General features: G+C 37.3%; 2 protein-coding genes across 12 annotated transcripts; one reads left to right on the forward strand and one right to left on the reverse strand.

The window, feature by feature from the left end:
- Positions 1 to 3615: 3615 nt before the first annotated feature.
- Positions 3616 to 8941, reverse strand: LOC18436257 (glycine-rich RNA-binding protein 4, mitochondrial). Its single transcript, XM_006846279.4, has 4 exons — positions 8590 to 8941; positions 8404 to 8472; positions 4320 to 4426; positions 3616 to 4135 (listed from the first exon to the last, which is right to left on the reverse strand). Exons 1-4 carry the CDS (start codon positions 8723 to 8725, stop codon positions 4031 to 4033), a joined length of 417 nt encoding a protein of 138 aa, XP_006846342.3. The 5' UTR covers positions 8726 to 8941; the 3' UTR covers positions 3616 to 4030.
- Positions 8942 to 10520: 1579 nt separating this feature from the next.
- LOC18436256 (Tetratricopeptide repeat (TPR)-like superfamily protein) lies at positions 10521 to 25595 on the forward strand. Of its 11 annotated transcripts, none has more exons than XM_020668368.2 (9): positions 10524 to 10685; positions 10758 to 10889; positions 12825 to 12920; positions 13175 to 13247; positions 21355 to 21416; positions 23859 to 23940; positions 24444 to 24504; positions 24822 to 24901; positions 25532 to 25595. In XM_020668368.2, exons 1-8 carry the CDS (start codon positions 10563 to 10565, stop codon positions 24871 to 24873), a joined length of 681 nt encoding a protein of 226 aa, XP_020524027.2. In that variant the 5' UTR covers positions 10524 to 10562; the 3' UTR covers positions 24874 to 24901; positions 25532 to 25595. The 11 variants fall into 11 exon arrangements, 9 of the variants coding, with proteins under 9 accessions (XP_088701768.1, XP_088701769.1, XP_088701765.1 ...); XM_011625837.3 differs by lacking the exon at positions 25532 to 25595 and adding an exon at positions 25007 to 25447; XM_088845640.1 differs by lacking the exon at positions 25532 to 25595 and adding an exon at positions 25007 to 25447 and having other exon boundaries at positions 10541 to 10685; positions 10819 to 10889.
- Positions 25596 to 27454: the final 1859 nt, after the last annotated feature.

Genomic DNA, 27454 nt, shown 5'->3' on the forward strand with positions numbered 1-27454 from the left:
ATGGAATGTCAAACCAAAACTAGGTTAGTCGATTAACTAAGAGCATTGCAAGGGACCCAGTCTAGAATTACAGTTAAGAGGATGGGATTGAAACTTATTTAAGATGAGTTATAAAGTGATAGGAACCTTGCCTAGTAGACAATGAGATTCCGAAACCATGTTCAAGGGGAGTCACAGTTAATATAGTGACATGTGATTTAAGAGATTGAGCTTTACTGTTAATTTGTCAATATGTAGATTACGATGTGCTTAGGTAATAATATTGAGTTACAGGGAACCTACACGAAGACTTCGATGGAAGTTTGCCATTCTCTAAAGAGCTCATGAAAATGGGGACTTAGTATAGGGCATTTACGTACAAGCTTTCTACAGAGGCATAGTATAGTGAGAAAATGTGTAGTATGCTGATGTTTTAACTACAAAAATGTACAGATTGAGGTTCGTCCACTCGCTAAAGCATTTTGCATAATACTACATGAAGGTTCGAAGTCTCTTGAAAACCTTTGCTTACGCATTCTCTTCCAAAATTTTCTAAAATCAAAGTCAATTTGTTTTGGGACAGGCATATTAATGTTGTTTCAAAACAACTAATATAATTTTTCTTTGTTTAGGCATTTCAAGGCAAAATATAGTTAAGGAGAAGCTTATACTCTGAAATTGCCTATAGACAAGGCTCTCTTTGGCTTTATAAGTGGGAATGTTCCTCAGCGGGACTTAAAAAGTAAAGATTTTCACCTTGGTTGCTAGTAATTTGCTAATCCCCCTTGCAGTTAATTGTTAACCAGCTCTCTCTTTCAATGTTCTTCCACTTTGAATTTTAAATCAAAGCCAAACCCAAGCCATCAGCATTGAAGAGAAATGTTTGGAGACTATTTTCTACAGGCTTCTTCTGATCATGTAACATAAAGAAGATTTCACAGTGTTTCACTCAGCTGTTTTATGTCCTAAAAGCATATTCATCGCTTACGGATTGCATCTTGGAATTTCGAAGTTGAGAGGCGCTTAATATCTTGAAGACAACGAGAGTATCCCATGCCTCTCAATCCGTTGTCAAAATAAAGTTCAACTTTCCACAATATTTGAAACCTTGTGTGCATTTTTCAAAAATTGGGCTTTAAGCTCTGCTTGAAAACCATGTGCCCACTCCCATAGAGAAGTGTGAGCTTTGCAGTCACAATCTTTGCCTGTTCTCAACCCTGTTATTAAAACATGCTGTTTGCCATTGGGATTCTTTTTCACAATTCACAAAGACATGGCCGCAGTTGCAGTTATGTTCCCTCAGGGAGTCAAAATATTCATCAGTCAGTCAAAAGAGGAACCTATTGAAACCCTCAAGTCCCAACTACAATTATATTATACTAGAACTATTTTGCCCTAAATCTGTCTTAATAGCTACTAATACACTTCTCATACCAAAGGCTGCCTCCTTTCAAAAGGCTAAGTCAACTGAAAGCACCTCATGTCTAAGTATGAAAAGAGTTGCATAAGATGATGCTAAAGGAAGCAGATTTAAATAATAATGCTTGATAGACATGACACTGCGACGCCTCATGTGTCACCCATTTCGATTTTCCTTCCTTTTTTTTCTTTCTTTATACAGCCATTTAAGAGATATAAAAGTGTCCCATGCATGATACATGGCTGTATTCCTTGTTTGCTCCTAATGAAAAAAGGAGATTAAGAATGGACTCTACACATAGGCGGTCATGGGGACATACATCTTGAATTCTATTCCTACCTCACATGGAGGACCCTTTTCCCACTAATCTATTCAAAACTGTATATATATATATATAGAGAGAGAGAGAGAAAAAAGAAGCTAATCTATTCAAAACTATATATATAGAGAGAAAGGAAGAGGGGGGGGAAGAGAGAGAAATTGACTACATCCATACAGATTACCATCATAGAGAATCAAAGTCATCCTCCACCATCGATTATGAGAACCAAAAGATGGATATGCCACTTGGTGTATAGTGTTTTGTACTTTTCATACATAGATAACGTTAGAAACTGAAAGTAACTGAGTCATTGAGCTGAGGTCAGCCTCAAGATATCTTGGTGGTTTGGGAGGCTGATAACCATCACAACAATATGTACATAGATATGCCTTTCTTATCACAAATAAAAATAGTTTGGCTTTGAAGAATATCAACAATTTCATTAAATATTAGAAAAATGGTTCATTTTATTCATCACAAACTCAAATTTATAATAGGAAAAATATCTCCATACCTTTAACTTTTAAGTTTCATTTCACAATAGACCCACGATTTTAAAAAGATATCTTGAGGCATAAAAATTATAAATTTTATTTCTTCTAACCTCCGGAGCTAATTTAAACCGGCCTTTGAGGCCAAACAAATCTAAAAAGACATATCTTTCTAAAAACCATCATCCATTTCTAAACATCTCTCCCTTCTCTACCAAAACCCTCTCCGTATTTCCCCATTTTCTCTCCCCGCCTCTCTCTCTTCCCGTGATAGATAGATTAATTGCAAAACCCAACCAATGATCATTTCGATAATAGACAAATTGCATAACCCAACCAATAATCAATTTGATAGAGTGATAGATAGACAAGTTGCAAAACCCAACCATTGATGAATTCAATAATAGACAAATTGCATAACCCAACCAATAATCAATTTGATAGACGAATTGTATATGCCAACCCATCTGAAAGCTCCAATTTCACAACTAACCTCCATTGAACCTTTGTACTCCATCTCTATTCTCCAAATAATTTTAAATGTTTATGTTGTAGAGAAAGAGTTGGGTGTGAAGAAAGAATAAGAGACGGGGGGAGAGAAAAAAAATGGAAAACACGGAAAGAGAGAGAGGGACGGTTTGGGAGATGGGGAAAGAGAAAACGGGAAGAGGGCACGGGAAGAGACAGAGAGGGGGGAGAGAGAACATGAAATACAGAAAGAGAGAGTATTGAGAGAAAAATAATAATGGAATGCATAGAGAGATAGAGGATTGGGAGAGAAAAAATAGAAGAAAATGGAGACGGGTTGGGGAGAGAGAGAACAGGAAGAGAGAGAAAGGTTTAAAAAAATGTGCCTTTTTTAAGTTCGACGGGAGAAGAGAGAGTAAAAAGCGTAAGAAGAAATAAAGAAATTTGGTGTATATAAATGAAGTGAGAGAACAAATGGAGTTTAAAAAAAATATGCCTTTCTCACAATTATTTAAATTAAAACATATATATAAACTGATCAGAGAGTTAAAAGATATCTTTTGAAACTTTGGATTTATCAATAAATGAAACCTAAAAATAAAGAATATGAAGATATTTGCTCTTTATAATAATTATATGATATTTCTTGCCGTACCGTAAAGAGGGAGAAAACAGTATAAAAATCTATCTAGCTATTCTTATTGTTGAGATAGTATGGGAAAGAAAAATCGGCGAATCAATTTATCAAGATGATATCCCAAATTAAAGCCAATGAAAACCAGTCATTCCTGCCAAAGATTTGGATCCCAGACCCAAATATAAAAGTACCATACATCCAATCTTGGTTATGGTTAGTTGATGAAGTTAACATTTAATTAGACATTCTCTACCAAGCTACATGCATCTAATGCAAAATAGATTCTCAAAATGTAACAGGCACAAGAAAAAATGGTAGAAATTGATAAAAAAAAGGGACCAAGAGGAATCTAAAATTATCCCTTTGTCCTTTAGTCCAATGGTCTAACACAGGATTCTACAACAATTAGAAAACTTCCAGAAAGAAGATGACAGTCTCCCAGTCATTTTTTTATGATAAAACAAAAATGAAAGGGAACGGAGCACCAAAGTAGCAACTTGTGGACACAAATGCCTCTAACTCATCAATTCATTCATATAATCGCTGGATTTGGCCTCAATACCTCCAAGGAAGCGACTCTTTATGCCAAAATTTAGACCATATCAACCTCAAAGCCTTTCACCACCTTTCACATGCAGATCGCCAATATGCTTCAAGAATAAAGTAGAAAGAACACGGGTTTCCACCCCAACTAACGATCTTCTTTGGTTTGTCTAGTGCCCCTCACCACGAGTGCCAGAAAGGCGCGGTACTACCAGTGGCCCGCCTCGAACATTCTCAATTGCAAAGCTAATACGAAGAGGACGACCCAACAATGCCTGTTCAAAAGGATCTGCAGTGGTTATGCCTGGTGTGTGGAGAGAGAGAGAGACCTCACAAAACTAATTACACTAGAAGCAGTATTCTCTAATATATGGGCTCTCACATCTTCTCACAATGCTGAAAAATAATCATCAAAATTATTCTGATAATCAACACATTAATGCAAATTTGGTAGCTCACCTTCCCATCCATGGCATCTTTGGCACATTTTGCTTCATCCTCATTGGAAAAGTATATAAAGCCGAACCCCCTGGACCTTCCTGAATCTCTGTCATATATGATCCTAACTGAAAACAATGTACTCACAGGGATTAGTTGAAGTCTGAAAACAAATACTGCAGGTACATGTTAACTAAACAAGAGCAATCACAGTGAACTATAATGCAGCCAGTATTTTAATATTACCATCCACACTTGCACTAAAAATTTGACTAGCTATTATCTGATGCATCTGAACCAATTCTTACCTTGCATAAATAGACAAATGCCTGGTGCCCCTAGTTTTCAATTTCATAATAACATGTCTTTGACTAATAAGTAACTATGTTTATTAATGGTCTAACAGGAGAAACAACACAGTAAGCTCCTATGCTATTAAATCCAAAATGCTTTTTTGAGTAGCCTTGTTTAGCTCTGCCTAGAATTTGTTGCAGGTTAGCACCTGCTTTTTGGAATCGAAAATAGGCAGCGCATCATAAACCAGGTCTTGGGTACTCAAAAGCAAGAAGAGAAGTATATCATGGTTTGGATGCCTAACCAATCTAGAAAATTAGCCATATACACCATGAACATCTAGATCCTGTTTCCTTTTCTCTGGTTTGTTAAAAAGCTGGAATATTACAGATTTCCAAACTTCATTTTTATATTCTTTTGGGAAAATATTTGATTTGTATTGTATTAAATATAAAATCAGCAGCTTACAACATTGCGCAGCAAGACCTGCCAGTTACAATTAGAAATGAGAAATAGAAAAGACTGAAGGGTCTGGGAAGAGAATGAGAGGAGGGAAAAACATACATGTGCTAGTTCCTTTACAAAAAGGCTACTGGAAAATAGACTTCCAAACCCAAAGAGGTGGACGGTTCTTAGGGGTGGGCAAGGGGTGACCACTGATAGGGATTTGGGAGAGACTGGTCTACAAGAACTAGGATGGGCCTGTGACTGATTACTGTAGATAACCAACTAGTAGTGCCCTGTTTAGCCAGGGAGTCTGCCTCAGTGTGGCCTCTCTCTAGTCATGTCTATAGGAGACATCATATGGCTGTCAGGTTGAAAGTTCGGTTGATGATATGTTGTGGCTGCCACGGAATTGAAGAATCTTCCAAAGCTCTGGCAACAACATTTCTGAGTCGCTCTCTAGGAGTAGGGGGGTACCCCCGTTTTCATCAAACCACTTAAAATCCTCCGACAGCTCTTTTTGCTTCCGCCACAGTAGACTTCCAAAGCCAACAAGACACAAGAATGACACCACCACCTGCTACGTACTAGCCCAAAAAATCCCTCAAAACCAGCCTGGGTTGCCAAGGTAGACACCTTCAAAGTTAAGCTGGATAGCACCCAGAGGGGGAAACCAAACGTAGAGCGTTCAATATTCATAGGCCTATAGCGAACGATTACTTTCCAGTTAGTGGAAAAAATGTTTGATTGAGAAACCCATAAGAGACTTTCCAGTTAGTGGGAAAAATGTTTGACTGAGAAACCCATAAGAGATTTTTGTAATTCCTGGCCCAGAAAATAACACTTTCAGAAATTTTGACAACTACTTTCACTGTATGAGACTTACAACCCTCACAAATTCAAGTATTTCGTTCGATCCACATGCTCCAAATCGTTCCCAAGATCATGACTCGCCACATAATTAGACCTGAGACAGGTAAAGAAGGGGAGAAGAACGTGATAAGCAATTGATCAACTACTCTAAGGCCCAACTGGACCCATCCAAAGCCCAGTAAGTTTGATGCCCTCATTTTGCTCGTTTCCTGGCAGTATAGAAACAAGTGATCAATTGATTCTTCCTTGCGCATGATAAACTGAATTTGCTACTATCATTAATGTCAGTAACAATTCCTCTTGGTATTGAGGATGTAGTCAATCATTACAAGCTGTCAGAATCCACATCCTTGTCCTTAAAATGACAAAGTAACCTCTGATTAAAGGAATATAGAAAGGGTGCGGTTTGTATAGAGCCAAGGCTCTAAACAATCAAATTAGAGCCCACCTTCAAATAGTGTCGAGAAATGTGGTTTCAATATTGGAAATCTTTGACTAGCCTTAAAATATTTTTTCATCTTTAATTATAAAATTTAAAGCTTCAAAAATAGTGTAGATCGAGCAGGTCTATGAAAACTTGAATAACTTAAAAATTGATGGTCCAAAAATGCGTTACAAGATGCACTATTTCCAAACCTTGAAATCCAGTTTTTTCTCAAGTCCATGCATCTTGATGTCGATATGATCAATTTGAGGATATTTGGGCATCAAAACAACCTCTTCTAGTGAAATTTTCGAGGTAGGCTCTAATTTGATTGTTTAGAGCCTAGGATCTATATAAACTTTTCCCATATAGAGAACACCAAAAAAACATGACTTTTCTTAAAGTCCACAAGAGTTGCAACACCCTAGTCACTTCCCCATAGACTTGGACATAACATTGCTAGTAAAAGTATAGTAGGATTCATAAACAATGAACAATCAGTTGCAATTTGCCAGCAAACCATCTAAAGATCTCCAACATGGAACTTTCAAACATGGTTCTTGAAGCCCATCGGAAGCAATAGAAGGCTTTTCAGAACCATTAAACTGAACTAACCAGTAAGGTTATAGCCAAGCGAAGTCTCATACGAAACCTGTTCAACTAAAAATTAGAAGAAGTGCAAATTTCCATATTCCATATAAGGAAAATATAGTGTCTAGTAGGTGCAAAAATTATCGATTTTATAGTCCTCAAATAGGTTGAATTCGTAGTTAACACACCACAAATATCTGGTGTGTTATCCTTGGGCTCTTTGACTGCGGGTGGATGTGTCTGAGACTGTCCAACTGCTCTTCTCAGGTTACTTTGCCCACCCCTGCCAGCCAATGAACTTTTCCTTTGGCACACTACCATGCAGGCCCCAGATTAGGCTACATGGCTGGCGCACAACTCCCACATTTTTAGGGCAAAGAAGAATCTTTGGGGAGTCAGCCCCTGTCATGTCTCTGGCGAGAAATTGTAGAGAGTTTTCAGGAAGAGAGCTGCCCGATTTCACACAAAGCTGGACCATCATTCTCAATATGGGACTAACGGAAGTGTCTAAAACCAATTGGTGGGTCCATCAGAGTCAAATTTTGACGTTTGTTCTCTTGGCAAACACTGGTCCGGTAAACGTTTTGGAAGACATGGGAAGTTGCGGCTTCCAAAACAGCATAGCACTTTCTATTAACAAGCACTGGAAGTGCTACAGTAACTGGAAGACACGACTTCCAGTTATCAAACATGCCCTAAATCATTTTACTAGCAAGAGCTAGATGAAGAAAGACTCCTCAAGATCATAAGAAAACAAGAAAGCAAGCTACACCAATGTCTATCAACCAATTAATGGAATAACCATGCCCCCAATCTACCTTGATGTCTCCATCGCTCTAAAGACTTCTTGAGCAGTAAATGATTGCCTAAGCCTAATAGGACCTAAAAGAGGCCATAGCAAATGAATGCCTAAAAACACATTAAAAAGGCAAAGGGATGGACAAACGGTAGCATTAAGTGTAAATTGAGTTGAAAGAAGAATTGGTTAAACCTAATTTACTGCTTAGAAATCGATTTCTATACATTTGAGAGCAGATGGGATAAGATAACCAGAAGTCTATGCAGAATCTACTTTAAATCAGTGAATGGGGAAAACACAACATAAAAACATCAAGAACACAAATTCCAATCAAGTTTAGAGTAACCATATATTGCCATGAGCGAGTTTACAACGAGCAAAAAGAGCTTTGAATGGAATCAAAGCCAAGTATAGAAACAATAACCAACAATGATTTGCATTAGAGGAATAACTAACTACCAGGAAGACAAGAAATTGTTTTAGATTTTATTACAGTTTTTTTTATCCGGCAGTATTGGTAATTATGATAAATTTTTCAGCCAAACACCAAGAATAAAATCAATAAAGTCCCATTGACCTAAAAAAAGAAAAGCCAGCATGCAAAGAAACTTGACAACAAGAAGTAAAGCATAAAAAGAGATATGAAATAGATAAAGAGAGGATCAGCAGTTGTAATGAACCTTCGGTGACATCTCCAAATGAAGAGAAGGAATCCTTCAGAGACTTCTCATCCACTCCCCATGATAGACCTTTCACATACACATAGCAGGTTACATGGAGAGAGAAAATCCACTCCCCATGATAGAACTTTCACATATATTGAGACACAGAACTAGAGAAAGAAACAGAGGGGTAGAGAGGAAAACCTCCAACAAAGAGTCTAGAAGAGGAAGTGGACATGCAGCGCCTATTGAGGAGGGATGAGGAGAGAAGAAGAAGGCGGGTCCACCCCCCATTCCTCCCTGCAATTCTGCTGAGCGCCATTCTTCTCTCTCTAATCATTGGTCTTCCTGGTTTATAACCACAGGGACTACACCACTCCTTTCATTGGGCCAAAAGAATTATGGAAAGTGGTTTGACAGGACTGCAGCCCTATCAAAATAAGTAAATCCTCACCTCATAACGCATAAAAAATTGCAATTCAAAGTATTGAAAAACCTTAAAGAGGAATGCAAGTTAGGTGTTCCAGCTAAAAACAATGGAAACTAACGGCCCAAATGTTTTCTAGAATTGTTATTTTTAATTCTAAAAATTTATTTATTTTTTCATATTCATGATCTCCATGTTAGATATTACATGTCCTTAAAAATTAAGTCTTAAAGTTCTCAAAAATAGATTTATTAAGATGTCCACATTTCTACATGTGCCAGCTTGGCCACATAGAAACCAAGTGTTATAAGCTTGGGACCTTTTGCGATCCTTGGAAATCTTTTTTTAGGATTGAGATTTCCGGATAAGAGGTCATTGATCCTTTTATTCCACTTATTTTTTTCCTTAAAATAAAGCTTCATTTCAAATCCTCGTCAAGAAAGTATTTTCGGCACCAGAAATATCTATTATAGCTCTAAAATCAATTTTCAACACCAACAATAAATTTTAAAACTCAAAAAATGTATAGATATTATGGATTTGTGAAAACTTATTTGTAGGGCGAAAAATATGGTTTAGATAATTTATTGCAATATACTTTATTTTAAAGCTTAAAATCTTTTTTTCATTCACAACAATAATGTTCTAGCCGAGACGATCAATGTAAATGTTTTCTAGTGCTTGATTTGTAATTTTCAACGAGTTATGAGTTGGGGCTTTACTTATTTTGATACGTTTCTATAAGGCCTAGGCTTTATGAAAATAAAATAAAACCTCACCTCAAATCCTCATCCGGAAAGTACTTTTAGCGGAGAAAAACTTTACGAGGGCTAAAAAATTAATTTTCAATAGCGATAAAATTTAAAACTAAAGAAATGTACATATCTTGTGGAAATGTGAAAACTTATTTTAGGGCGAAATAGATAGTCTAAATGATTTGTTGTAATATACACTGTTTTTAGAATTTAAAATCCTAATTGTTTTACACAACCATAATTTTCAGGCTGAGATGATTAATTTTAGAGCCGTTTGGGTACCTGAAAATATATTACATAGAAATAGATTACTAATAAATATCAAATTTACACTATTTTAATATATTACATAAAAATATATTTACTAATCAATATCACATTTATACTATTTGGATATACTTTATTAGTAAGGAAATGAAAATAGTTTACACAATATTTCTTCTAAAATCTATTAAGTACGCAAGGGCTGGGAAATTTTTTAAGCTCGTGCTCTCTCGTGCTTTATAAAAACAAAAATAAAGCCTCACTTCAAATCTTGAGTAAGCACTTTCACCATTGAAAATGATTTCATGATGGGTCTACAATGAAAATTTAAAATTAAAAAAATATTACAGATCTTGAGGATCTAGGAATACATATTTTCAGGACGAAATGAACGGTCTTGATGATTTGTTGCAATATATACTATTTTTAGAATTTAAAATCCTAATTTTTTTTGGATAACCATAATGTTCAAGCCGAGATGATCGATTTAAAGGTTTTTCAATAATTGAATTGCAATTTTTTGATGCCTTATGAAGTGGGGCTTTAGTTATTTTGATAGGGTTGCATCCCTATCGAACCATTTTCCATCTTTAAGATGCTTTACTTTTTCTGGCCGCCTATGTAGAAATGCGGTCCAGCCCTCTTGGAACAATTTTCCTATAAAATATGATAACCCGTCCCCTATAAAATAGAAAATTACTCCCTTATCCATAACCCAAAAGAAAACATTCATGGCTTCGCTCAACGTCACCTTGTGTTCTAAGCCCCCTGTTCTTCTCCTTAAGTCCTCTTATCAGTCCAAATGCAAGGCCTTTTGCTTTTCAGAAAGCTCGAATTTTCAGAAATCCCTTTCTGTAAGCACAATTTATCTATTTTTATGTTCGCTTTCTCTCTTTAATGGTAGAATTCTCATGTTTTAGTTACAGTTGCAGAGAACAAATAAATCACAGCAAATTGAAGTTTTTTTCTCTTTGATTGGTGAGGCAGTTGCTAGAGCTGGCTTTCTGGCTCTTCTTGGCTCCTCACTTGACTTTGTTGATCCTGCCCTTGCCTATAAGGTACATTTTCTTCCATAATTTTGTTAAATACTTTTTTCAGTTTTTTTCTTCATTTTTCCTTCTCTCCGTAGAAATTAGGTTCAAAAGAATTTCTCTGCATCATTTTATGCATGGAGTTATTTCTAAGCTCAGCTATTGATTTTGTTCTTCTATTTTCTCATTTTTATTAATTTTTTTCCCCAAAATGAGATGATAAGATGCTTGCTCATAATTTCGGCTATGTATGCTGTTGTTTTATGGAGAATAGTGTGTGATGTCTACCTGACATTTATATTTTATTGATATTATTCATTAATTTCTTAAAGAATTTGGACCCTTTAATGGGGCTGTATCTTTAGTGTGTTATCTGGATCTCCTTGAAACGTTGCACGTCCTCTGTCTAATTCATCTTTGTAGTGATGCTTAACTATGGAATCAGGAACGTGCAGAATCAGCATTTTGACATGAGACATATACTGTGAAAAGGAAGTAGCAAACACAATGCCTTCTTATGCAATTAGGATTGTGGACAAACATAAAATGCTAGCAAATGTGTAATTTTTTAATTTTAGCTTTACATTTCCTTTCAAATATGACATTTTTGAGGTTGTTATGGTCTTCAATGACTCATTAATACATTTCAAGTGATCCTCATCCTACCTTGCCAGAAAACAATACTAAATCAAGAAACAAAATCTTCATGCTCTTAAGATCGATCCGCTTAATGGTTACTCATGTGTTTTACCTCACAACTATCGTGTTTGTGTCTCCTTTCCAGGTAACCTCTTTATTAATGTGAATGATTTGAAGGATGCAAACTAAAAGCTCTAATGAGTAACCTACTGTAAACCTTGTTCGAAAACTGTCCGTCCGTCCAACCTTCTCTTGCAATGTATTCTTGCATGAAGATGGGCGCAAAGAACAACTTATGCTTGGATGTTTAAAGAGTTAAAGTCCAGGGTGTCAAGAGAAGCTTTGAAGATGGCTAGTGTAGGTGCTTAGGAGAAATGAGACTCAGGGTTAGATGGTTTCTCTAGAGGTTTTCTCCTAGACTACTCATTTGTTAATGAAATCTGGATCAATGTGCATGTTCATAAGTTCCTTGAAAGATCAGTGTTACATTGGCACCTCAGTTTTTTGCTTCTGTCACCCGTGTGGACGACTAGACACACATTTGACACATGGTCCGTACTTGTTTGCCATGTTCTGCTGTTAAACAAGATTGCCATTACTCTTATCAGACATTTCATCTAGTTCCTTTGTAGTGTTTCCTAGATTTTCTATACAAATATGTCTATTGAATGCCTTGCTTTAGTAATAACACCATAGCATGCAAATTTCTTTTAAAACCTGGGATTCCTTATAGCCTTTAATCATGGGTCTTTCCTAATTAGATGGGTACCACACTCTATTTTATATAGTACAATAGAGATGGAAAGTGCCCGAGCCCTTGGACTCTGTCCTTCTCTGTTGTATTATAGGGTATTGGAGAAGTGCCGCCCCATTGCTTATGGTTTAGGCAAACACTTGCATTTCCGACCTGTTGATCGTTCTAGCATCATCAGCTGTATGGCATCTTTATGCCATACAAAGGCTTCGCAAATGTGTCCTAAACCACATTACAGTATTTGGCTGTCTCTTGCAATCTCTGTTTGCTTTGGTTTGCGTTGTTTACATCTCACTCCTCTCTATGTACAGATTTTAGATTAATTTGCTGTTTACACTGACTGCCCTTTGTTATTTATGTTTCCCTTATGTTATTTATCGGTAAACATTGAAGAAATTTTTAGCCGTTTATTTCTTTTCATTGCCCTTCTATTATATTCATGTCCTTGGGTGTGATTTTTGAAATCCTCTTTAATGATAATTTTTAAATCCTCTTTAGTGATGTCCATTTTGAACTAATCCATTGTTGGAAAGTCATAAACATGAACGCTCACCTTGTTAAAATTTAAGGGTGGTGGACCATATGGTGCTGAAGTTACAAGGGGCCAAGATCTCACAGGGAAAGATTTCAGTGGGAAAAGTTTGATCAGGCAAGACTTTAAAACGGTATATTCTCATTTCGTCCACTGTGTATATCGTCATTAGAATGAGTGCATGTTTATTTTGCATGCTATAATCTAGATTCAATAACCTTTTTTTGACCTATGGTCTATGACATGTATGTGTCTGATTCTTAACCATAAGAGACATTTAGGATTTCAAAAGGTACTATGTTGATGCCTTATGCAACTCGTATGTAACTGAAACTTGTGATCTTTGTCTTTTCTCACTTTTTTAGCCAATTCTTCCTTTAATTGCAGTCCATTCTTCGGCAAGCTAACTTCAGAGGTGCAAATCTATTGGGTGCAAGCTTCTTCGATGCAGATTTAACAGGTTGGTGCCCCTCTTCCCCTTGTCCATCATGTTTTCTATACTATTCGAAAGTTTATCTATCTGCATTTTGTGTATCTTTGTTAAAGCAGGTTAATATGAGTAATGATCCTATAAGCTCCTCACATACATGAGGTCTATAGGGCCCCAATCCATAACCGTAGGATCTTGTCCGCATCTCAAAAATAAAAGTGGATGCCAGGTCACCAGGTTAAGTGATAAACTGGTTCTCTCTCTCGCTCTATTTCTCTTCTCCCTTTCCCACCTATGATACACGTTCCACATCTCTCTCTCTCTCTCTCTCTCAACTTTTCTCATCCCCGTCTGCTGAGACCCTCTCATCTCTCTCTAAGCTTCTCTCATTTCCACCCAAATGCCCTGCCATCTCTGTGTATAATTTATTTTCTTTCCACTCTTCTCTCATCCCCACAAAACCACGTTTTCCATTTCTCTCTCTTTGAACTGTTCTCTCTCTCTCTCCAAACTTTTTCTCTCATCCCCACCCACTGGTGTCCTCCAACCTTCTTTTGTTCTAAAACTGGCAACTTTGAGCCATTAAACCTTGAGGCAATGCCACTCAAGGAGCACCCCCTAATCAAAAGCTGCACAGGGGCATAGAGATGAAAGCAAATATGTTTCAGAATATTTGAAATTTATGAAGATGTTGAATCGATGCAAGAATTTGAGGGGTCACCCAAGCTCACATGCTAAACAGTTGGTGGATCTTTGCCTTTAGTCTGTTGGATTCATTGATATCCTTCTTGCAGCAAACACACCAGAATCAATTGCGAGAGATATCCTCTGGCTTGAGAACAGCGGTTTTCAGGAAGATACGAATGCCTTAAATTTTGGATTTAAATTTGGAAAGGAGGAGAGGGAGGGATGACTTGTTAGAGGGGAAGTAGTTGTGGCGGGGGCCTTGGTCATGGTTGAGCCTGCACACGCAGCAAAATTCAAATCCCTGCTTACAATTCTCCTGCTTTTCCTTCATAGAACTTGTGGCTTGGTTAATAACAAGAGTGACATGTAGATTGATTTTGAAGCATTTTTTGCCCTTTCTCTGGATTTTGTTTGGGCTCTCCTAAAGGTTGCCTACTGTATTGAAATATAACAATTAACGCCAAACCTAAGAAAAATTAGGGTTTTGTAGAGAGAAGAGAGAGAAAGAGAGAGAGGCTCAATTCGTCCAACTATTTTGTCTGCCATTCCACTCAAATGTCTAAGACCGAATCATTAGAAAAGTTAAGTTTTCTAGAGAGAGACCTTTCTGAAGGCGGGAGACAATCCGTACAACTATTAGGTGCTCTATTATATGGCTAGGTTCTCAAAATTTCAACATTCATCTTTTCAGGAGAGAAGAGAGGGCAATGGTGGGCTGGCACGAGAGGAGAAAGCTTAGAGAGCGAAAATTTCTGGGGGAAGAGAGAGAATGAGTCTTCCCTTTTACTGTTTGACCAGGTGAGCTAGTATCCCATCTATTCTCGAGATGCGTATGGGGCTTCACTGGTCATAGATTGGGGTCCTATAAAGTCATGTGTGTGTGTGAGGGACTCACATGATCATTACTTGGTTAATATTGGCTTTTAATGCTGTGAGGGACTCACATGATCATTACTTGGTTAATATTGGCTTTTAATGCATTCAGTCCTTATCTTTGTTGTAACAGGGATACAACGGCCATTATATTTGTGTTAAATAATATACTAAATTTTCTTAAATCTTGTTGGGAGTTATAACATATGTAATGTCCTTTTCTTTCTATATTTTGAACGATGTAATGGTTAAAATATATAAAGCTGTTGTTAGGCATTATAAGACCTAATGGATCTTTTTTACTCATACAGAGTTTACTGTTATATAACATAGTGGGCAGAGGCCTCTTAGAACCTTTATTTTCATGCTTCTTTATCCGCATGTTCTACTAATTATAAGTTTAGTTTTTATGGTTTAAAAGACTTAAAAGGTAAATTAGATTTCTGGCTTCATCAAACAATGGATTAATTTCCATGATAGTTATAGTTTGAAACATTATTATGTTCCCCTGGTTAGTGGTTGTGGGTTTATTTTTCATATTTTTTTAGGGTAATTTTGGATCTATTTTTCACGAAATTTTTATTAGCTAACATCCTTAAATGATTGGTTTTATTGTTAAATTTACACAATATACTTTTAAATCTATTGGTTTTTGTAGTTACATTTACGTAATTTAATTATGGGATTTAGTTTGGGCCGCTGAAGTGGTGCAAGCCAAATGACAATAATACCTTTGGTTGTTCAGGTTTATCAATATAGAACAAGGGTTTACAATGAAAACGTCAACCCCATGTTGTTGCTAATGTTGAACGACTGGGGGTTATTGTAATCAAGTAGTTTGGTTTTGCTAACCTTGACCCACCAGGGGTATCATAATGATTTAGCTCTGGCCACTTAAGTTGAGCCGAATTATCAAAATGCGATTGCTTGTTCTTGTTTTCCTATCTTGAATTAGAGAATTTGGTCAATTTTTAACTTTTTAAGGTGATACCTGAATGAACTGAACCTTAAAAAGTAACTAAAATCTTATTTGGATGGAATATTGTGCAGTCAAGAAACAACATATCCATAGGATAAGTGTGGCTAAGATGGGATGTTGAGATGGATGAGTGACAAGACAAGAAAAGATGGAATTCGGAATGAATACATCCAAGGGAACTTAGGGGTGGCTCCAATAAGCGATAAGATGAGGGACACTAGATGTAGGTAGGCTGGTCATGTCAGCATAGACCTATACAACACCTGTTAGGTGGGGCAATTTGGTGAGGGGGAGAGAGAGGATAAGAGAACAAGGGAAAGAGAGGAAAAGAAGCCGGATCTGCCCTAGGTGCGGGTCTGTGACTTTTTTAGGCGAGAGAGAGAGTGAGCAAAGAAAGAGAGAGAGAGAGAGCAAAGGGAGAGAGGGTGGAGCTCAGACCCGCCCTAGGTTTGAGTGAAGAGAGAGAAGAGATAGAGAGAGAAGAGATAGTTGAAGAAAAGAGAAAGAAAAGAGAGGAAAGAGAAAGAAGAGAGAAGAAAGAAAAAAAGAAGAAAGAAGAAAGAGAAAGGCCCAAGAATTGGAAGAATTGGGCGGCCTTCTGGCGCAACCTCTCCTAATAGGTATTATCGGAGGCAAAGGAAGGTATTAGGCTCGAAGCCTTAATACTCGGGGGTTCAGAAAGCGAAGTCATGGGCTTAGCCCATCGGAAAGTCACTAACCCAAAGAGCCTCCTAACATGTAACCAAGAAAGAGAAGATAAAAGAGAATGAAGAGAAGAAAGAGAAGAGAGAGAAAGAACAGAGAGAAGAAAGAGAAGAGAGAGGAGAAAGAGTGGACCGGGTACCTAGGCTCGATTGATGGGCAGCTAGGTGCACCACGATGGTCCTTTAAGTGTTCTTCAATATAGGCTTGAACCTTGAAGTAGAGGGTTAGGGTTTAGGTTTGGTCATGGGTGAGCATAGATGGGTTGCCGTGACTAGGGAGTATGGATTAAAGTGGTCTAAGGAGTAGGGAGTAGGTTTGGTGTAGGATAGTCTAAGGAGTAGGAAGTGGAAGGTTTGGATGTTGGGAATTGAGAGTGGAGGGTTTGGAAGTTGGGAGTTGGAAGTGGGAGGTTTGTGGGAGGTTTGGAAGTTGGGAATTAGAAGTGGGAGAAGTTGGGAGTTGGAAGTGGAGGGTTTGGAAGTTGGGAGTTGGAAATGGGGGTCCAAGGGCAATTACCCAAAGTGGTAAAGTTTTCTCTCTTCTCTCACTTGAAGTTAGAAGCTATGAACAAGCAAAGGCTTGAAGGGACAAAAACCCAATTTTTTTATTATTCTTCAGAACTTATGTTTAAAATGACTTAAGTTCTTTATATAGAGCAATCCTAAAACAAAGGCGGATTGCTCAAAAACCACCAAAATTGTCAATAAATACACATTTTATGAATTAAAATATTAATTTTTTTTTTGACCAAATGATCAAAATACCCTTCAACATTTGTCAACAAATGACAAAACCATCCCTCCATGAGGGGCCTCGTGCCATTGCTAGGCCCCATGAGCTTTTTTCGAACACTTACAGTGGTAATTCAGGCGATCAAACGTTGTAGAATCGATACTTGAACTATTGTGCACATTTTGATATCCTTTGATCGTCTTGAGATGGATTTTAAGGAAGACCCCAAAATCCGGCCAAATTCCATAAACTTGTGATTCTTCGACCACCAATCTGACATGATTTATGTTGTTCGAAGACTTCACTGTGATCACAAATTGAAGAGGACCCTATCATGATCATTATGTGATAAATTTCGTCCATTTTGGTCTCCGTTTGAGCACACTCCAATTTTGGGAAGTCGCTGAAAAATGGGATTCAGGCAATTAGAAAAGTATGTCATCTTCGACCTCAAAATTCGATGTCATCCGGCCTCCGATCATTCACAAAAACTTCATTAAACTGTAGCTCTTCCAAGCACGGTTGCAATGGACCATTACTTGCGATGATCCGACATCGGGATCTTGAGTTATGTCCTTTCAAAGAATTGGATGTTATTTTTAAAATATGGATTTTCATGTTTTGAGCCCATCTTCTCTCTAGAAATTCTCTCGTTTGGGGCCACGCCATGATGCGTGCCATATGTCAAAGCGCGGGTCGTCGAGATCTAGCTCGTGTCCAAATTTGAGCTTAATTAGACCCAAAACGAGCAAGTTATGAGCATTTGAAAATCATCCCGAAATAAGAAAACACAGTTTCCATAAATAGAAACTGGTTCACCGAAGCTGCACCGCAATAGTGTAAAACCCAACATTTTATGGTAAGTTAGGCTCAGAATAGTCTCAGAGGGTTCGATTGAGTCTAAATTTGGTACCTAAATTTCGACGTTCCGGATCCAATGACGGTGGTCTGATTCTGTTTTGAGATCCAAAAAATAGGGCTATAGTTATAGGGTCCATTTTCTACATGATAGGAACTAGATTTGTAAACCGAGTTTCGTCCTGATCATCTCGTTGAAACACGGTGAAACTTTGTGAGTGTCCTCAGGGTAACCAAAACTACTCTCTCATGCAATTTGAGGCAATTCTGACACTTCTTTAGAGATTGACCAATATTAGGCGTATTGCTACAGTTTCCCGTGGTCTGGCGATGTCTTTGGCACCGGCAGGACCAGGTTACTATCGGCTCTCTCCTTATTCGGCCCGAGGATATAAGTACGTCAAAAATGATGTATAACAGTGAGAAGTTAACTTATTATTTTGGGAAGATTACATAAAGATCCTTTTATTTTTCATTATTACAAAAATACCTAAAACTTTCCGTTATTACTCATATGTCTGTTTTTTGAACTTCATAACAAGTTTTTTTTTAAAAAAAAGACGAAACTACCTATTTTCAGTTTTTGGAAAACTACCTATTTTCGATTTTTCAAAAATCGAAATTTTTCAAATTTTCGGTTATTCAAAAACCGAATTTATTAGTTTTTCATTTTTTGAAAAACTGAAACTTGTCTCTAAAGGTGCAGTCAGTTTCTTCCCTCTCTAAAACTTGTCCAAATCTTGTGTTCTTTATATATTATATAATACTCACTTCTATTGCTATTACTCAAATAGAGTATTGGTAAGAGCTTACGGACCTCTTCAAGAGGTTTGGGTGTCAAATCCCGCCCATTCCATGATGGGGTTTTATTTATTTTTTGTTTTTAATTAATAAAAACAGCTATTTTTTATTAAAAAAATTATAGTGCATATGGCAGGACACAAACTTTTGATGAGAAAGCATAGAGGCAATGTATGATAACCGAAAGCTAATTCATCCCCGAGTTTAAATACTTGGGCATACATAATATTGATAAAAAATCAGTACATAGCCTCGGCCAATTAACTTGGCCGAGTCTACAAACAATAAAATTTGGTTTTTCAAAAACTGAAATTTCTTAAATTTCGATTTTTGAAAAAACGAAATAGGTAGTTCCGTATTTTATTTTTTTTTTAAAAAAAAGGGGAAAATTACGTATATATCCGTTATATTTGTTGTTATTACAAAAATACCTTGTAGTTTCCGTTATTACATATATATTCGTTTTTTTAACTTCATAACACTTTTTTTTTAAAAGACGAAATTACCCATTTTTCGGTTTTTCAAAATCGAAATTAAGAAACTTCGGTTTTTGAAGAACCAACTTTCACTATTTGTGGACTCGGCCAAGTTAATTGGCTTCGGCCTATGGACCGATTTTTTATCAATATTGTGTATGCCCAAATATTTAAACTTGAGGATAAATTGGCTTTTTGGTTATCATGCATGCCTCTACACTTTCACGACAAGGGTTTGTATCCTGCGATTCGCAATCTAATTTTTTCAATAAAAATTAGATGTTTTTCATTTTGTTAAAAAACAAAAGAAAAAAAGCCCCAGCATGGAATGGGCGGAATTTGATACCCAAACCTCTTGAAGAGGCTAGTATGCTTTTACCAATACACTATTTGAGTAATAGTAATTGAAGTAGGTATCGTATTATATATAAGGAACACGAGATTTGGACTAGTTTCCTCGAGCACACACAAGAGGAATGGAACAAATAAGCACACAGGGTCATGCACAAGATAGAAACAAGGGACTTGCTCTTATTGTTCTATGCACTACATCTATGGATGCTTATCAAAGATCTGAGCAAAGGTTATATATAGCCCAAAGATTGCATCACACATTCACCATCATTTACTTGGCCATTAGGCCTGCACCACCCTTAGTGCACACTACTTACTGCGGTAGTTACACCCGCTTGCGCTCCACCATCAATGATGACCCACATGGCCCATGGCTCTTAATGCCCTCACAGCCTAGTACATGCTCACACGTCCTCTCTCACATGGTTTATGGTTGTTATACAAGCCCATGCTTGGAGTTGTTATACATTTTAAATCTGAATTCCCGGACTTAAGTTTAACCATAATCTGCACAACCAGGTGTATGCTCGGCGATTCTTTGACATGGACTTTGCACATTTCTAGGCAGGTAACTGCCCATGGTCTAGCCAACCCAGCCTTAGCCTGTTAGTCTCGATGATCCACCAAGTCCCATTGACTTAACCATCTGTCAACACCACCTGGTCAAGGCCTCTCACCAAGGGTCTTTTGCTAGAGCCAATATGTTGTTCGTGCAACATGCTGCACGAGCATTGCCTCCCACTAAGGTCAGTCAAGGCTGAAGGTACCCCTCCTTAAAGGTTTGTCGGTGGATCTAGCCAGCCAGACGAGAGAGTTATATCTCTAAAGCAGCACAAGTTCAGATAGGACCTTAGTTGTTGGGGTCATGATCAAGAGTGGGGGTTCGTGAAAGGCTAGAAGATCTTTATGGTTGGGAGCATCTTTTGTACAATCCATATGTTAGGGGTCAAGATTTGCAAATGTAGGGATCTCAATTCCAACTTTTTGAGGATCTTGATTCAGCCTTTTGTGATCTCTATCCTAACCTTTTAGGGATCTTGTTTCCAACTTTAAGAGTATATATAGTCTTGGACCATATACTCTTTAAAGTAGAAATTTCTTTATTTATAGCCAGCAAACAATGAAAACTATATTAAAAGTATAGTTGCATTGCTAGTTGACTAAAAATAAAGAACATCATCAGTTTGGTTGTTGTTTCGGTCTCTAAGGTGGGGACCGAGATTCTGGAGTGGGATTTTCACCTAGGTTGGGAGATCCTAGCAACTATATGTAGGACTTGGTGGTCCTTCATTAGGAGGTTTTGTGCCCTCACTAGCCCACATGCATAACACCAAGGAAATGGGTCGAACGCGAGATATTTGCAAAGAACCAAGGTGAATTGGGCAGATCATGAGCTGGCTTGCCAAATCCCATTAACCATGCAAGGGAGACTTATCTAGACTCTAGGCTTATAAATCTAATGAGATAGTTGTGAATTTACGTGTCAAGCTGAGGAGGTTTATCAAATCCTTTAGCTCCCTATTTGTTGCTGGATTTTAGTCACTTAAGTTTTAATTCAATCTATCATTAACAGGAGATGTTCGTCATCACTTCCACCATTGTCTTTGTCAAGCAATCATGGCTCACCCTCATTTGCTATTGCTACAAAATGTGCTAACTGTTTAATGTTCAGGTGCTGATCTTTCTGATGCTGATCTTAGAGGTGCAGACTTCTCATTAGCAAATGTCACAAAGGTGCTTTGGTTCGTATATTTTTATTAATTCTTAAAATTTCCATATAAGGGTCTCAGATCTCATGTTATGTTATTGTTTTCGTAGTTTATTTTTTATTCAGTATAATTCTCACTGCTACATACTTCTTTGGTTTCATCTCTCTTTGCACTTTTTTATTAGTTGATGATCTTCATAGAAAAGGGAAGCAGGAAGTAGTACACAATTTTCGCAAGGAAAGCAGATTTTATTTATTGATAGTCTATGCCATTACACCACCCTAGTAGAACCTTGATTTTCTATACTATCTGCCCACTGAAATTTGTTGCTGTTGTTACAACTATACTGTCCACAACGGGTACCAGAGAGAGTCAATAATTCATGAATAACCTTGCAAGCTTCTGGGAAATATGATTGTCATGCTCATCCACCAGATAACTTTGATGAATTATCCTCAAGGCTCCTCATAGCAGGTTTTCAAAAGCATAATTACTTACAAACAGTTCCCTTTAACATTGAATAAGAGCAGCTTGGTAGGCTGTTATGGCCACTGTGGGTCTCTATGTTGCCATTTCAGTTGGTGTGTATACTTTTGAGAATCTCTGATAAGAGGCCCTCCCCGTGTTGCTTTAGGATTTTGTTAACATCTACTCCATTAAAAAGAAATTGTTTTCACTTATTTCCAAACAACTCCATTCTTTAATGGAATTGTTGGACTGTTCAAATGGTGCCCAAGTAAACAAAGGACCTCCTATATGGGTCTCTTCAAAATATTAAAACATGTTTGAAACTAGATATTCATAGCCCCATCTATAAGTAATCGAGTGGAAACTCAAAGTCACATACAGAAATAAGAAAAAATGATTTTCTGATGGACATAGAAAACACATCTACAATGCATGGGGATCTGGGATAATGAAAGGTTTTCATATGCTTTGACTTCGCAAGACTTGATCGTTTCAGTACAGGAGTGAAAATGATCTAAGTGCATAAAACTGTTTAGTTCAAATGTTTAGGTTATTATGAGAAACAAAATATGCGTATATAGCAGTCATGGATAAGTAGGGAAAGACTAGTATAATTCAGTGGACTGGGGATAAACCATCCTATTGGGTATCGCCAGCCACGATAGACTGTGATGAAGAGAGAGTTGGAACCCACTATTAGGTTCATGTCTTTGTTCTAGCAGGTCCTGACCTCTCTGTCACCTTCATTCTTATTGTTGATGACTCAATAGCCTGTGATTCTCCATGGTCCATTACTTTCCATTGCACTTATGTGACGTGATGTTTAGCAGGTTGGCGTAAGTTTGAGGGATAACTTGCTTGAATACCTTTTGTTACCTTTTAAAAAGATCAAAATAAAAGGAAGAACTAGGACGGGGTGTATCACCTTGGCCCCAATAGGGGACTTTAAGGAGGTCCCTTGAACCTGCCGCCTCAACAAGAACATGAATGGTATATCACCTGGCGCACTAGCCTCTGGTGCGGCAACTTTGGATCGGTGGACCAGGCAGATATACCATTTCATTATTCATGCACTTACGTATACTTACACATGCATATCAAATTTTTTTATAAGTACACCTATGTCAGTATGTATATGTGGATATATGCATTCGTGAATGCATGCATGCATTTATATACGTGTGTTGCATGTTTCAATTATGCGTTTTAGAAATCGATGGGATGAACTGAAATCACCTGGTTCGATCTGATTCCCATGATTTTTTTATTTTTTTATTTCAAGGAAATTGAACGATTCTGGGCTTTCGTGGACCCATTCCCCCCCCCCCTATTTCCCCCGATCGCAGATCGAACCAGGTGATTTCAGGTCGACCCACAGATTCTAAAATACTGAACTGAGACATGCATACACATGTATGCACGAATGCTTACATCCACACATATATATTGACATCGGTATACCTATAAAAAAAATTGATATGCATGTGTACATGTATGTGTGTGCATTCATATTTATATGTATAGATAAAATGGTGACTTGAAGTCTTTTGGCATGTATTATGATACCCAAATTCCACAATTGCATCAATTCTCATAATCCATAAAAAATGGTCACTGGTTTTTTGTTTCGTCTGTCTCTGTGGATTAAAAGGTGACAATGATTGAATCAAAGTATTCTATTTTGATGGAATGGGATTGCATGACAGAAATAAATTTTGTTTATTCTACTCGAATTTTTAAGTGTTTCAAGATTTAGAACTGGGCCCTGTCTAAGCAGGGTTGTATCTTGAGTCCCCCCTGGTCCACTTGGGCGAGTTTGAATGAAACCATTTTATATTGAACATAAAAGATTTTAAAAATACTGGAAATCTAGGAGACTTGGGTGATTCCAGAGTTTTTCGGCCCGGAATCCCCGGCCTAGGTTCTAATCCAACTTGGGCGATTCCTGAGTTAGCAGTCGATTTTGGAAACGCCGTTTTAACTGGCTATGTCTTTCCAGGCAAATTTGACCAATGCAAACCTGGAGGGAGCACTTGCAACTGGCAACACATCTTTCAGGGGTTCAATCATCACTGGTGCTGGTATATTACATTTCTTTTGAGCTAAAAAATTGTAATCATTTGGTTCACAATTGTTCATCAACTGGGTTAAAAATACTATCAAATCTTTATTTGTCCAGATATCAAAACTTTCTTCTTTCCTTTGTTATTAATTGGAATCCGGTAACTGACTGGTGTAACTTTTTTACTTATATCAACCTGGTTTTGCATTAGGGTCCGTTTAAACACCCTTCCTTGCCCAGCAATAAAAAAATTGTATTTATTTTCTGGTTCAAATATCAGTGTCCTTCCTGTGCCATGCCCTTAAATACATTCTGATCTTTTAGTAAAAGTACGGGAACTTAGAAGCATATTAGCTTTGCAATGACTGCAGCTTTATTGCACCATAAGGAGGTAAAATTTGTTCATTGATTTCAATGTTCAGGTGGTAAGTTTGCTGGTTACAATCTGCATCTTTGAGTTTCAAAGTCTATATGCAGTCAGTGTTTTGGATGCCTTTAACTGATCATCTTGTATGTTGATAGACTTCACAGATGTACCTTTGAGAGAAGATCAGCGTGCATATCTTTGCAAATCTGCAGATGGGTAAGCACTCTTCCAGAAAAATAGGCCTATATAACTCAGTGGAAGATGGAAAAATCTTAGTCTCTGGGTCGTCACTGTCCAATGAAATGACAGATGGTGGGCACATTGGGTTTATGCTCGTTGTAATGGGTCCCCACTCTCTGCATCGCCATCCGTCATTTGATTGGCCATTGCTCACCAAATGGACTTTGATTTTCAGACTCCAATGGATTATAGTATTCTTTCCCAAAAGAAAATATGGATTGGATCTAAGAACCAATTGTTTGGTACTAATCATCCTATTTCTAACTTCAATCGCACTCATTGTACATTTTCAGGATTAACCCCACAACAGGTAATGCAACTCGAGACACGTTGCTCTGCAACTAATATTCTGAGGAAGGTCTTTCTTTCTAAGGTATTTGTGTACTACAAATGGAAAAAGATTATATGATTGTTTGTGATGGATGTACATGTGCATGAATGACTGATTTATTTATTCATTCATTTGATATCTTTAAAGGTAAGGGAGAAGTTTTCTTAGAAAGTTCTGCCTGAGAGAGAGAGAGAGAGAGAGAGAGAGAGAGAGTTTTGGAAAAGTCCCATTTGGAAGTAGTGCAATGTGTGTGCACTAGGCGACGGCACTTGCTCATGGTAAAGCAAGGTGAGGGCATTTGGTTAGCAGGATACATTGTTCATGTGTTTAGGCAAAGCTATGCTCTCATTGAAGTTCATTGGTGAGGACCTCGATGTATTAAAACATGTATGCTGGTGATTAAGAAGAGAACCATAGCCTGCTTTCACGGGATAATACAAGCAAAGATTGGAAAATATGGAATATCGATGGCACATTTGTTTCATGGAAGATTATAATTTGAAAGTTATTGTTCTCGTATTTGTTATTTTTCGTGAGAAACTGGTTGTTATTGTAGTAGCTGTGAAGTGATTTTTCGGCTTTTCTCCAGCTTTATGTATTTGGCAGCTTCATGTCTATGTTGGTGTGAAAGTGCTTTCTGAGGCTAATACAAAAGCTAATGGACTTTTGCAGGATCCTTAGAAAGCATCTTCACAAGAAACAATACTATCAGTAAATCTCGTTTTTATTTGGAATAGTGATGACTCAACTCATTCATTAGGCAAAAGTATGATGTAAGATTCTACACATATCCTGGTTTCTTTAGACATTTAATACTGGAAATGTTAGTATGGGGCCTAGGTTTTACAAGTGAGTGTACTTCAAAAGCCTGCCAAAATATGTTGTTATATTGTCGGGAAACTCCTAACATTGGTCATCTTGACTTCAATAATTATAGATCTAAAGGGAAAAAGAATGTTAAACTGGTCATCTTGTTCTAATGCATAGGACCATTCTTTTTAATAATTGAGGTAATTTATAGAGATAAAAAAAAAACGCATTACCCAGTCTGGTTTTGGATTCAATGAGGAGAGGAGGATGAAGATTGGGTTAGTTTGGGACGATGGCAGTAATGATCCATTGCTTGTATTGTATGTTGATTTTTGTTAACAAATGCGCATCTAAGAACATGAATAGAAATTTCCCTGCTGCATATTATTTGCTTCTGGAATTGACATGGCCAATGAGCATCTTATTGAAGAGAATCACCTAAATGAGGGATTAAAGAGGGGTGATTGGTGCATGTTTTATGAGATTTTAGGATGGAGACTCTTCTATGTCAAGACGTTTAACTCAATATTTTCATGACTTTCAGGACTCTTCTATGTCGAGGTTTTATTTTCCTTTCTAAGTCAACGATTTGGTAGGTGTTTATCCATGTTAGGAAGCAGATTATTTTCACAGGAAGTAATGCGAAGGTACTATGGCTGCTCTAGGAGCATGGGAGTTTATATCATAGCCTTTTTTTTTGTTTTTGCCAAAAAAGCATTATTTTTCAAAATGGTGGATATAATAAATCAGTCTTTGAATTGAGCGTGAGTCTGAGTGCGAAGGGAACTTTGTAGTTTTTTCTGGTTCATAATGACCTGCAATGACTATGAACCAAATTTAACCTGGAATCCTAAGATGGAAATCTAGTACATAAAGAACATGCCGAAAATCAGACAGAGTGAGGATGCATGGAGAGAATCCTGTCAGTTTTCGTAGCAGAAGAGCAAAGTACAAAGAGTTGTGGGCTTCTCTCTAAACTCTCTTTTGTCCCCTCTCTATCTTCTCATGTACATCCAAAGATGAGATATGCAAACAAGACGATTTCCAAACACATAAATTAAACGGTACATCCAAAAATGGGATATACAAACAAGACGATTTCCAAACACATAAATTAAACGATTTATTAAAATCAAATTACTCTTTTTATAAGAGGGAATGGCAATTGATAGCTCCTAATTATGTTGAAAGCTCACAAAGGAAGGGCATCAAAATCCTCTTTTCCCTTTTATTTAACTATCCAATTCTTCACCTAACAAAATTAAGAAATACACTAAATATTAATCTTTATTTTTAATGATCAACTCGACTAAACCTATTTATGAACCATCAACTTTGCAATCCTAAGGATCAACAATGACTCTTAACATCAATGACCTTGAAGTGGTTTATCTTGTAGTGGACTGTCCCAACTTGAAGAAAGTGTCTACGATTTTGAGAAAAATTCTATTGGCTGTAACCTTTTGGATGATACAGAGAGTGCGTATTGAAGGTATTAGTTTCGAATGTGAATCACATTAAATCGGATGTTATTGCTATGGTAGAGTCATGGGGGAATTTGTGGGGGTCACCAAGGACGAAATTATGTTTAATACAAAGTTAATTGCACAAAGAGGGAGGGAGGGCATTGGCAATCACGTTTAGAAGCTCAATCTTGATGGGAGTTTAATTGGTAATACCCACATGTTTTAAATATTGGTGAACTGGATGGGAACCGACTGGTTTGGATTGGGAATCATCAGGGCCAATAAAGTTTTGCTTAAATACCAAGAATTGGTCCCACTT

The sequence above is a fragment of the Amborella trichopoda genome, chromosome 8 (genome assembly GCF_054954075.1).
Source record: "Amborella trichopoda isolate Santa Cruz 75 chromosome 8, AtrichopodaSantaCruz75HAP2 v2.0, whole genome shotgun sequence".
Lineage (NCBI taxonomy): Eukaryota > Viridiplantae > Streptophyta > Magnoliopsida > Amborellales > Amborellaceae > Amborella > Amborella trichopoda.